Source organism: Acipenser ruthenus, chromosome 1 (assembly GCF_902713425.1).
Source record: "Acipenser ruthenus chromosome 1, fAciRut3.2 maternal haplotype, whole genome shotgun sequence".
NCBI lineage: Eukaryota > Metazoa > Chordata > Actinopteri > Acipenseriformes > Acipenseridae > Acipenser > Acipenser ruthenus.
This window is the reverse complement of record NC_081189.1, coordinates 79,726,756-79,739,363: the sequence shown is the minus strand read 5'-3', so window position 1 is coordinate 79,739,363 and position 12,608 is coordinate 79,726,756. Positions and strand designations below refer to the sequence as shown.

Here is a 12,608-nt window from a genome sequence, read left to right as displayed (position 1 = left end):
ATTCCCTTGTAGAAAGCCTTTATGAACAGATTTATCACTTCAGTCAAGAATTGGAGGTTTCTGGTTGTTCACATTTTTTTTCAAATGTCGTCAGAGCTGGGGAGGTTGGTCGACCAAGGTACAAGATATAGTTACTGTATCTGTTTCTGTTTAGACATAAGACTTAATCTTTATTATGTATTGTACTATTAATTTAAATGGTTTAGTTTAGTAAAAAAAAAAAAAAAAAAGTTGTAGTGTTTGTTTACAGTTTACCTGAAAAAGGACACATTTTCATTATGGAATAAGAAAATATATCTGAAAGAAAATTTAGTACTTATATTTCCAGTATTTACAGCACTTAGATAACTTCTGCACAAGGCTGCTGCTGACTATAACTCATGCAAACAGCTCATCTCTCTGTTGTTTTAAAAACATGTTTGTATTGTTTCTTCTTAGGTTATTCTATTGCCGTTTTCTTTGTATTGTATGTTCAACGCCATGGGGGTTTAATGAAAGGTGCTCTATACATAAAATGTATTATTACTATATGTATTACTATATGTATTTAATGTCCCATGCCTCCCCTCACACTGCTTTGTATATTATGATACTGGAGAAAATCCCTGTGCCTCTTTAAAAACACATTTCCAAATATTTGAACACCACACTACATTCTCCCCATGTCACAGTGTTGCATGCTGCTGTAAATGGTTCATGTGACATCAGAAAGTATCTTGAGTTTTTTATAAGCACAGGTTTCAAACACCAATAAGACCACGTTTAATGGGTAGAATATATTAATGTAGATTACAGCTGCTTGCCTAACAATAACTTCAATAGATATTTAATGACAATTACCATTTAATATTATTTTTAATGTAAAAAAGTAAACTACTGGTGCATACATTTTTCTTATGTTTATCCTTAGGTACAACTTAACATCATCTCAAATTTATTGCCTTCAAGAACTTGGATATAGATGGACCTCAATTGCCAGCATCTTAAACATCAGTGTTCGCACTTTGTTTAACCACAGGGCACAGCTTGGTCTCTTGGCAAATGAGTCATTTAGTAATATTTCTGATGAAGAGCTTGACTCCCTTATTCAACAAGTGCTTTCTGCAACACCCAATGTTGGTGAAACCTATGTTTCTGGAAGCATTCGAAGTCGTGGTCTAAGAGTTCAGAGAAGAAGAATACGCGAACGCCTCTGTGTCATAGATCCAGTTGGGAGAGCAATTAGACGAAGACAGGCCATTCGAAGGAGAATTTACAACATCCGCAGACCCAATCAACTCTGGGGAGAGCTTTTTTCTTAACAGACATTCTGCTTAGGCCTGGATTTTTATCAAAATTAGTATTGCCCAATATAAAACTTAGGAAAATTAGCACATTTTGCTAAAATATTCAAATACATATTTTAAACAATAAAAATATTATTTTAAATGTGAACATATTACTGTTATTATAAAACAAGGTAACAATGTAATTATTTCCCCATTGTTCCTGTGTAATGGTTTGCGTTGTGGGACGGCATGATTCAGTGCAGTGGTTCTCAGTCTTGGTCATGGGCCCCCCCCCCCCCTCCACTGCTGGTTTTTCTTCCAACTGAGCTCTCAGTTACTTCACTGAACACTCAATTGAACTAAGAATTTGCTTCATTAGAAGTTTTAAATTGTTAAGCTTTTAAAAAAGTTGGAGATGTCAAGTTTCTTATACAATTTTATACACAATTTGAAATATCCAACTGTTTAAAATAATTAAAAAGCTCTGATTAGGCAAATTGAAAGTTCAGAGCACACACAGTTCTCAACTTGTTTCAGGAAGGTGTACGCCAATTTGGACTACCCTGTCGTGTCCGTGGAGATGCAGGTCTTGAAAATATAGATGTTGCACGATTTATGGTGCATCAACGAGGTTTAGGCAGGGGTAGTTTCATTGTAGGGAGAAGTGTGCACAATCAGCGCATTGAAAGACTCTGGGCTGAGCTGAATAGGGTTTTAACTTTCTACTATAAAGACTTGTTTCTGTTTTTAGAGGCCAATCATTTCTTGGATATTATGTCAGCAACTGACATGCGTGCTTTGCATTATGTTTATTTACCCAGAATTAATACTGCTGTCAAAGAGTTTGTACAGCAGTGGAACAATCACTGCCTCAGTACAGAGCATTCCATGACACCACTGCAGTTGTGGAATTCTGGTGTCCTTCAGCATAATGATTGCTCATGCTATGAATTGCTGGACGACACTCAAAATGGTGAGATATGTTACCATGCTGTTTCAAATGAATGTACTGCTGTGAATAGTGTTTCATCAAGTACTTTGTCACAAGAGCAAGAAGCTTATTTGAATGAAACTGTTAATCCCATGTTAGATGATGGCAATCATGGCATTGAGCACTACCTCCAAGTACAAACATATTTACAAATTCAGATATAGTCAACTGAAAGCTGGGGGTGGGGGCCTTTAATTCCAACCCACCTTTAAATTCCACTTTATTTGATTACAATAATCATTTCACCAATACCTCTAGGAAATGAAAAATGTTTTTTCTTTTTTCTTTACATCAGAGCTGTTTTAAAAAAAAAACACTGCAGTATTTACATATAAATGAGCAAAGGTGAACAGAATTTTGAAGTCACATCTTTATTGTATTTTTTATTATAAAAATGTTCTATATATTGGATATGTATGAAGTTGTATATGAGAGTTGCTACTATTCATACCAAGGCATTTTGTGACAGTCCTTGTCTTTAGTATTTCTCCTCTACACATCCTCCGATTGTAGACCAGTGGTCCTGGAGAGCCCCTGTCCAATAAGTTTTATAGGGCACCCTAAATCACCAATTTCTAAAGACTGGGAACACATGGAAGCTATTAATCAATTAAGCAAATAACTTGTTCAATTAAGGGAACTCTGGTCATTGAGGGCTGTAGAGGGTCATTTTATTTGTTCCAAATAATCCCTAAATTACTTAATTTAACAAATCACATCTTAATTGATCACAATGAAATAGTTCCAGGTGTTTATAAATTAGGTGCTTTAATGGTTACCTATAGAACCAGCTGGACAGAGGCTCTCCAGGACCAGGGTTGAGAACCACTGATCTAGACTGCTCAAGATTCATTGACAGAATACAATGGTAGGGTTTATATGTCGTGCATTTAGTGAGTGAGTTTTACTGCATTACGATCTAGATCGTTGTTCTGAAAGTTTGCAGTGTAAAACTGTAGCTAACAATACTCACAATGCAACTGTTTAAGGAAATACTGAGTAATACAAAAAGGATGATTAGGAGAATGGCTTATACTCTACTGCTGTTCCTTTAGTGAGCTGTGTTAAAGAAAATGATCTACAACAACATGTATCCACTACAGTTTCACCTTCTTAGAGTGCAGAAAGTTTCACACATTGTATTTAATGTCAAATAAACAAAGATGATCTAAATTCCTTAGAGTCTTTCTTTTATTTTTTATATCTTACTAAAACATATAGCATATGTTTCACTTTATTGGCGATTTCTGACATTGAATGAAAAAGACAATTTTTGAATTGAACATGACCAAATTTGAAGAAAAATCAAATTCTGATCTTTGTGTAAAGTGATCAAACCAGAGCTTTCTAATTAATTTTCAACACTTAACTCAGAGTTGGGAGACTAAATCACCTGTAACTTAAAACTTTCAATTATTTCCATGTTTAGAACAATGAAAATTAAGCACATTATTAGTGCAATTAAGAGTAACAGCAACAACAAAAACTAGCAGACACAGGGGTCCTCCAGGACCAGAGTTTAGAACCACTGATCTAAACAAATGCAAAGACAGATGCACTTCTCTTCAAAATAAAATACATCACAGGAGTGGCAAAAATGGTCATTTGTATGCTATACTAGGAAATATATACACCCCCTCCCCTCTCAACCTCTCCTCCCCCCACCTACCTCCCCACTTCTCCTCCCTCCCCACCCCACTTCACTTCACTTTTCCCCCCCCCCCCCACTCCTCTCCTCCTCATGACCCTGCAGAAGCAGCAGCTGTGGGTTTTACATAATTTAAGGCCTTCCAAATCCATGGGAATTTTTTATTCCAAAGTCCATGTCCTTTTTGAAATATTCATATTTGCTCTTCAGTGGCAGTCGAATTACGTTCTCACAGGTATTAGCAATTGGGAACCTGTGATCTTCGTCATGGAGGAACTCGACAGAAGGAGCAGGACTGAATCCTAGTGCTGGAATTGTGTCACTTCCAGTTACAAAAACAAGAACTTCTTCCAACGAAACTGTTGTTAATTTCACTGTAAAGAAATATTGGCAGTACTTTTACAATAAGAATGCATTCTACAAGAATATAAAAAGAATTACATTAGACAGACAAAACAACTATGATACAATTTAAGAGCATCTTGCATTATAAATATCTCACTTCATTTAATTAAGCAAATTAAGCAATTTAATAGCCAATCTTACATTCAGCATCCTGCAAATAATCTCTCCAAAAACCAAGCGTAATGCATTCGCCATGATATTTGTTGCTGCCAGCTTCCGAAAGATGAACTTTGAAAAGATTTTCTAAATGTTCAGCAGTCAGTCTCTCTATGCTCTCCACAAAAAGACATCTCAGCTGCACAGGATAGGTCTTCAAGGCATTGAGCATGCCAAGTGCCGCAAGGCCCTCGGAAAAACTGAGAACAAAATGTCAGTGAGGTTATGTAGTTACACCAAAGGTAAAGTATTGCACATCTGTTTTGTATTTACTCACAGGTGCAACTAGGTGTGCAAGGCTTGTAACTATAAAGTGTACTATACAGACAACTTATTAACAGGAATACTACCAAGAACTGCTAGTTTGTTACAGAAAATAACTTACTGTTTTAATACAGTTTTTACCTCTCATATGCAGCCCTGGTTCTCTGCAGCACATACCAACTGGCTATATCTATAGCTACCTCTCCTCGGTTTTGCATATCAATTCGCCTGAAGCACCCTGACAATGCCAAAATGCTGGAAGCTTTACTGACAGCATCTTCTAAAGCATCTTCTGAACTGGCATCCCTGATCTAACAAAAAAAAGACCCTCAATCACATTTATAATGACTTTTAAAAAAAATAAAGAATTCTGAATTTTTATATCTTAAAACAAAAAGTAGCAAGTCAAGTGATTTAAGAAAGAAAAAAAATTAAATTAACACCAGTGTAGAGAACTGTACTCCTGAGATGAAGTACTTTCAAGATCTGAAAACTGAAAAGTGTTGCCCCTCTCAATCTATTACTGTTAATCCAAGACTTTTTATGATCTGTAGTAGGTTAAATTGCAATATTTTATTCCTGTTAGAAGTTTTGGTAGTAAATCAGATCAGTCACTAGCATAACCTTTCAGAAAGAACAAACACTTTCAATTAACAGGCAAGACTGGCTCACTTGTTAAAGGGAAGGCAAAATCTCTCAAAAAATGTTAATATGTATAAACAGACTTCTTTTTGCTGCTGCTTGCATTTACAAGATGCTCTTTGATAAAAAAACAACTTAATCCCCTTTTACTAAAAAAAAAAAAAACATTAGTGAACAAAATGGTCAAGGTGTCGAGCTCCACAGTAGTGCAGGATCACCTACCTGAGTGTTATTGAAATATGGGACATATTAACATATTGATTGATCTTAATACATATTTAAATCATAACAAAACATTACTGTAGCTACTGTAAACATTTTTCTTTGTGTTTAAATTTAATATTCTGGGATATGCTTTTCTCCTTTAATGCATATACATCAAATTGAGAAATGAAAAAAACAAGTTAACAACTCACCAGTATTATTTGTGAACGGATTTCTTCGTTTGCCACATCCTCTGCAGATACAATTACTTTATCAGGTCCACATATCAGTGCCTCAGTGAGAACTGGAGACAAAAACTGAGGAGGTGGACCTCCATGAATGATTGACATAGCCATCAGCTGTCCAGCATAGAAGTAGCTGTTGCCCTTAAGTGCTAAAATAATAAAGACATAAGGATTTTTAAATGTTATCTGAAATAAAAAGGTTAAATATTAAACCCATTTTAAAATGGATCTTAATGTTCAATTAAATTAAGTTGCAATTTGCTGTAAACCTTTATAAGAGGGATACTATAGCAGGGATTAAATAGAATTTTGGATCTACCCGTGAATTACAAATTATAAATGCTTCACTTTTTTTTGGTAGCTTCTTGAATCTACCTAAATGGAAAACAAGAACTGAGTAATTGAATAGTGGGTTTGGAGTTTGCAAGTGGGTGAAAGTTGTGATTGCATCCTCACCTATAGATACCTACCTACATATATCAAAGTAACAAAGGGATCATTAAGTAAAAATAAATATTAAAAATAAAACAATGGTAAATTACCTTTCAGTATTAAACAGAATTTTCATGAAATAAGAACACTTCTATTCTGGATCCCCCCCTCCCAGTATTTTACCTGCAATACTGCAAGCAAGAACTTTTTTTCCTTGTGGTCCTTCAAACATTCCGCTGTGATCCAGAACGTATTCCAGAACTAGGCGCAAAAATTCACGTTTTGGACGACCGAGATCTACTGCACCTTCAGAAATTCCTTCATTATCAGTAAATTTTATGTCCATCTGCTTGGTTGGTGAGAAGTTAGGTCGGCTCATGGCTCGGACAGTACCATCCCAAACATTTCTCCTTGTAATATTGTAACGAACAACTTCACTGCTGAGTGAATTTTCAAGGGGCTTAAGTATTTCTTTCAATGAACAGCTTTCTTCCCTGAAAGATTAAAAGAAAATAGCTAACTTCAACAATTTGTATTGTCATACTCATACGTAACTTATGTACTGTATACGATACTTACAGCATAGGTTGAATGTCCACAAGAGATCGGGAAATGGCTTCATTTAAATCTGAATCGTCTGAAAGACTTCCAGTATCCAAAAGATCTACATAATTCCTTTAAAATGAAAACACAGGACAAAACATTTTTACAAACATGGAAAATCTAGTATTGTGGATATTGCTGTTTTACTCCAATTAGGAATGTCAAAGGATTACAAAAATAATCACATGGTTAAAAAAAAGTTTACTTGTATGTAGTTAGTTTTAGTCACAGAAAAAAAACACACACACACCAGAATACCATGAATTAAGAATATGTTCAACTCCCTTTAAGCAAAATTATTATTTTTTTATATATATATATATATATATATATATATATATATATATATATATATATATATATATATATATATACCAGGTAATACCAGTGTAGAGTAGTGGTTAGGGCTCTGGACTGGAGGGTTGTGGGTTCAATCCCAGGTGGGGGACACTGCTGCTGTACCCTTAAGAAAGGTACTTTACCTTTCTTGCTCCAGTAAAAACCCAAACTGTATAAATGGGTAATTGTATGTAAAAATAGTGTAAAAAGATAAAATAAGGTAATTGTATGTAAAAATAATGTGTAAAAAGATAAAATAATGTAATTGTATGTAAAAGATAATGTGTAAAAAGATAAAATGTAATTGTATGTAAAAATAATGTGTAAAAAGATTAAATAAGGTAATTGTATGTAAAAATAATGTGTAAAAAGATTAAATAAGGTAATTGTATGTAAAAATAATGTGTAAAAAGATTAAATAAGGTAATTGTATGTAAAAAATAATGTGTAAAAAGATAAAATGTAATTGTATGTAAAAATAATGTGTAAAAAGATTAAATAAGGTAATTGTATGTAAAAATAATGTGTAAAAAGATTAAATAAGGTAATTGTATGTAAAAATAATGTGTAAAAAGATTAAATAAGGTAATTGTATGTAAAAAATAATGTGTAAAAAGATAAAATGTAATTGTATGTAAAAATAATGTGTAAAAAGATTAAATAAGGTAATTGTATGTAAAAATAATGTGTAAAAAGATTAAATAAGGTAATTGTATGTAAAAATAATGTGTAAAAAGATAAAATAAGGTAATTGTATGTAAAAAATAATGTGTAAAAAGATAAAATAATGTAATTGTATGTAAAAATAATGTGATATCTTGTAACAATTTTAAGTCACCCTGGATAAGGGCGTCTGCTAAGATATATATATATATCTATATATATATATATATATATCTATATATATATATATAGATATATATATATAGATATATATATCTATATATCTATATATATATATCTATATATATATATATCTATATATATATATATATATATATATCTATATATATATATATATATATATATATATATATATATATATATATATAATGCATTTGTTATGGTAGCCTATTGGTAACAGAATGTCAATGCTGTTTTTGGAATAGACTGTACTTGGTTCATACTTGCTGCCATCCTATTTTTTTTTTTCTTTAAACATGAAGCAAACAGAAAAGTTATGGCTGATACAACAGCTGATCTGCTAGTTAATTTCAGAATCAAACAAATGAGTCTCTCCCTAAACTCACTTGCCATCAGCTTCTTACAGCGGACCTGCTGAACTACCCTGCTGACATCATGACTGCTGCTTCTCACAAAATACAGCACTCTCCTTAACCTTAAGCTATTCACGCATTTTATTTACTCAGTACAAAAATTCAATGTTTTGTATCACTTATAGTAGGTTCAGATATGTTACCTATATGTACCCTCACATACACTGGTCTTAGCTGTGACAGATTCTGATCTGCAAATGTGGCTTTCTGAAGGTAGTGAGTGATCATCAGCAAATGTGCTTTTGCTGCTCATATTCTCCCTCTGAGATGTATTCTCAACACAAACTGAAGGCTGTGAACGAAAATAAAGCAATTCAAACTTAAATGACAATCTTTAAATATAAATCATACAACCTTAAAAAAGACACACTTCAAATACTAGACAGACAAACCAAAAGTAATTTAGTGTAGACACCCACACTTTTCAGCCAGCATTATGTAAACTTATATTGACTTACCTGAACAGATGAGAAAGACAGAGCAGAAGCTTCAGTTACATCAATGATGCCTTCATCTGAATTTTCTGCCTGTAAAAAAACACACATTATACTGTAAGATTATTCACAAATTTGTGAACTTTGTTATATGCATCTGTGGCAAAGTGGTAAGTAGTACGTGCAGGTGTGATGCAGTGCTGTAATGAAACACACACATATTTATAATCCGGTTTCAAACAGTTTTTATTCTTATCCAGGTGTGGTGACCAAATAATAATGCAGAGTATATAACAGGGTTGCAGTCCCAAATAATAAACACAAATATCTGTCCCACAATATACTAACACGGTCACCAGTCCTGGGTGTGTGCAGTAGTGCTTGTGGTGGGTGATACAGGTTTATTTGTGACAAAGGTGCAGTGTTGTCCGGTTTCGTGCTTGCCCATGGTGACAGCTCCGGAACTGTGTTAACTGTCTGGTAACGTACAAGACAATTACAAACAAACAAAAACGCAACTCACAATTTCACTTAAAATTGGTGTATCGTGCTTCTGGTGCTTTACTCACTAAAAACCAATACGAAGGAACCAATTACGAGTCTCTGTCCCCCTTATGTGCTGTCATGCATTACCCCTTGGTAAACGAATGCAGCTGCCTTTACAATCTGCGGCTACTACATTGTTTACTTTCCGGGTCAATACATTCTTGCAACAGAGTCTCGCTTTCTTCCAGACTGACCGACTTCCTGACCGGGGGAAAGAACTGTCAGGCCAGCCCGTCCAAAGAACTCAGTCCTCGCTGCTTAGCGCCCTCACAGGTTAGGAGGGAGATTTACAACCAAGAATCATCATATTTCTGTCACAGCATCCCAAATTAGCAGTGGTCAAAATAAGCTTCAAAATTCTGTCCTGTCCCAATTTTCTCATCACAGAAAACTTAGCAGTGTCCAAAAGCGTGCGGTCAACACCATGTTGCAATTTCTGAAAGCCTCAAATTGCTTAATGATCAATGTCTAAAGACCTCTTTGGTTGAAAGTGAGATTAACTATTTATTTAGATAAATCCAATACTTACCCGTTTTCCTCCAAGTTCTAAAAGAACCCTGTCAGGTCGGACATAAATTGACCTTTGGGTAAAGATCTTTTTAAGCATGTGTCCATTTAGTTTTTGCCCAGGTGTTAAAGATGGTTTCACGAGTTTATTATGGCATCCTAGTAGAATTTCAATTCTGCATCAAAAAACAATAAAATAAAAACTAACATATTAACGTACACCAAGACAAAACCATGTGGCTACAACATTAGGTTAACTTTGGGTAAATGTCTTTATGTAGTTTATTTTTTACATTGCTTTCACTGTATAAACATTAAAGTCGCTTTAAAATAAGTTTATTATGACTTAATTGAAAACATGATAAAATGCTTAACTTACACTGATTGGGATGCACTGTTGAAATAATTACTACAGCAAAGACCACATGCACACAATCACATGGCGAAACTAATGTACACCAAATTTCAAAAGAACTCTGTGAAAACTGCTAATGAGCTCACAAGCAGCAGTGTGGAGTAGTGGTTAAGGCTCTGGACTCTTGACCGGAGGGTTGTGGGTTCAATCCCTGGTAGGGGACACTGCTGCCGTACCCTTGAGCAAGGTACTTTACCTAGATTGCTCCAGTAAAAACCCAACTGTATAAATGGGTAACTGTATGTAAAAATAATGTGATATCTTGTAACAATTGTAAGTCGTCCTGGATAAGGGTGTCTGCTAAGAAATAAATAATAATAATAATAATAATAATAATAATAATAATACTACTACAATTTAAAAAACCACCTGCAGGAACTCAGTTTTTCAGAGAATGCGTTCTTGATTGATTGGAATACTGCCTGCTCATCCCAGCTGACGTTAAATTCCAGTGCTGAAACCACGTGCCCGTGTTCAAAAAGCATAGCTTTCATGCCGCGTCTTGGGACATGTGATAATGTATTATCGGGAAGGAGAACCAGTTCTTTACTAAACGTTGGACTTTCCCGGCTGTTGTTCTTCAATGCGGAACTCGAACTATAACTAAAGAAAAAAAATAATGTGTATTTTAAAAGTCAAAATACACCTACCAGTGTGAGGCCCACTTCTGTAGCAAATATGCTGCACACGTTTAGCCAACTCTCTTATTTTTAAAAATAGCAGGTCTCCCAATTCATAGTTTCTAATAAGCAGTACATTGTATGTGGAAGGCAAAGAAACACATCTAGTTCCATAACTAAAGCACTTCCCTTAAATATATATTTTTTTAGCCTTACAGGATTAATATTACAGATATCTTACCATCAGTGCGTAATAAAACGTAAACGTAAATAAACGTCTGGTTTAAAAAAAAAAAACAATTGCGTGTCCTGGGTTAACAAACATGTGACCACGTTTACTATACTATATTTTAAAATACGCTTAACTTCTGCAAAATTATAGTACGTAGTGAAATCAGCTATTATATATTATTCACACACACACATAATGTATATGCTATTGACAAGGTACAGGTAAAGTTATTATTTTAAAGTTTAGCTCGCTAAAGACTTAAATATTTCATATACTTAATGAACATACCCCTGTCCCAATCCTCGTCTTTTGCAACCAAAATTGCGACGGAGGTTGTATATAGCGTTACTACAACCCGTGTTGGGCAGGGTGGAACAGCTGGCTTCATCGCCTGTGTTTCGATTAAACTGACCCATCACCTCAATGTCAACATTTCTCCTCTGTGTTTGGTTAACCGCATCAGCTAACGATTGTAAAAGCCTTTGGTCCGTAATTATTCGTTCCATAACTTCTCTAACGTTTCCTCCTTCCATTACCTACAGCACCAGCGCGTGAAAATATTAGGGTCCTTAAGGGGAGATCCATTTATATGCTTCCTCTGGTCATTTTATACATACCTGAGAAGTAAAGATCCCTGATACTTTTTATGAATTTACGAGAAAAATAATATTGCATTGAATTTTACTGAGGAAAAAAAAAGATTTTATTAAATTGTGCTTATAAGTGCAGGGCCAGTGGCTGTCCAAATCATGCCTGCTTTAAATTTCAAACCGATGTATGCGCCAGCAAACCAATGCATATGCCAGCAAACCAATACATACGCCAGCAAACCAATACATACGCCAGCAAACCAATAGATGTCCCAGCAAACCAATACATACGCCAGCAAACCAATACATACGCCAGCAAACCAATACACGTGTCAGTAAACCAATAGATACGTGACCAAACCAATAGATGTGCCAACAAAGAAAAAACCAATACATACGCCAGCAAACCAATAGATGCCCCAGCAAACCAATACATACGCCAGCAAACCAATAGATGCCCCAGCAAACCAATACATACGCCAGCAAACCAATAGATGCCCCAGCAAACCAATACATACGCCAGCAAACCAATACATGTGCAAACAAAATTCAATATATGCGCCATCATTTCAATATAGTTGTGGATACAATGAATGATTTCTTTCCTGAACGGCGCCTCATATTGCAGAGCAGCACATTGAAGCGCTTGAAAACACAGCACACCATTCCATAATAACACTTGCAATGCATTATGACTTCAAAGGTATGACTTTAAGTCTATGACATTATTATTTATTGATTTTATTTTGTTTTATTTCTTTGATCACCAACTGCCACGACAACACACTCG

The 12,608-nt window shown here is 34.7% G+C and overlaps 1 protein-coding gene and 1 long non-coding RNA gene across 3 annotated transcripts; both read right to left on the bottom strand.

The window, feature by feature from the left end:
* Positions 1 to 5,546: 5,546 nt before the first annotated feature.
* Positions 5,547 to 9,106, bottom strand: LOC131737766 (G2/M phase-specific E3 ubiquitin-protein ligase-like). Of its 2 annotated transcripts, XM_059029095.1 has the most exons (5): positions 8,933 to 9,106; positions 8,618 to 8,766; positions 6,835 to 6,930; positions 6,439 to 6,749; positions 5,547 to 5,972 (listed from the first exon to the last, which is right to left on the bottom strand). In XM_059029095.1, exons 1-5 carry the CDS (start codon positions 9,017 to 9,019, stop codon positions 5,779 to 5,781), a joined length of 837 nt encoding a protein of 278 aa, XP_058885078.1. In that variant the 5' UTR covers positions 9,020 to 9,106; the 3' UTR covers positions 5,547 to 5,778. The 2 variants fall into 2 exon arrangements, 1 of the variants encoding a protein (XP_058885078.1); XR_009329432.1 differs by lacking the exon at positions 8,618 to 8,766 and having other exon boundaries at positions 8,933 to 9,002.
* Positions 9,107 to 9,918: 812 nt separating this feature from the next.
* Positions 9,919 to 11,678, bottom strand: LOC131737554 (uncharacterized). The gene is made up of 3 exons (XR_009329243.1): positions 11,517 to 11,678; positions 10,746 to 10,979; positions 9,919 to 10,137 (listed from the first exon to the last, which is right to left on the bottom strand). It is a non-coding gene; the product is annotated as an uncharacterized LOC131737554 (long non-coding RNA).
* Between the last annotated feature and the right edge of the window lie 930 nt (positions 11,679 to 12,608).

What these genes read in the sequence shown, in the direction of transcription:
- LOC131737766 (XM_059029095.1), bottom strand. Translation starts at nt 9,019, where the DNA reads ATGTGTGTTTTTTTACAGGCAGAAAATTCAGATGAAGGCATCATTGAT. An exon ending in GTATGTGAGGGTACATATAG is followed by an intron (nt 6,931 to 8,617) that starts GTAACATATCTG and finishes TTCATTTTAAAG; the next exon opens with GAATTATGTAGATCTTTTGG. An exon ending in GTGGACATTCAACCTATGCT is followed by an intron (nt 6,750 to 6,834) that starts GTAAGTATCGTA and finishes TTAATCTTTCAG; the next exon opens with GGAAGAAAGCTGTTCATTGA.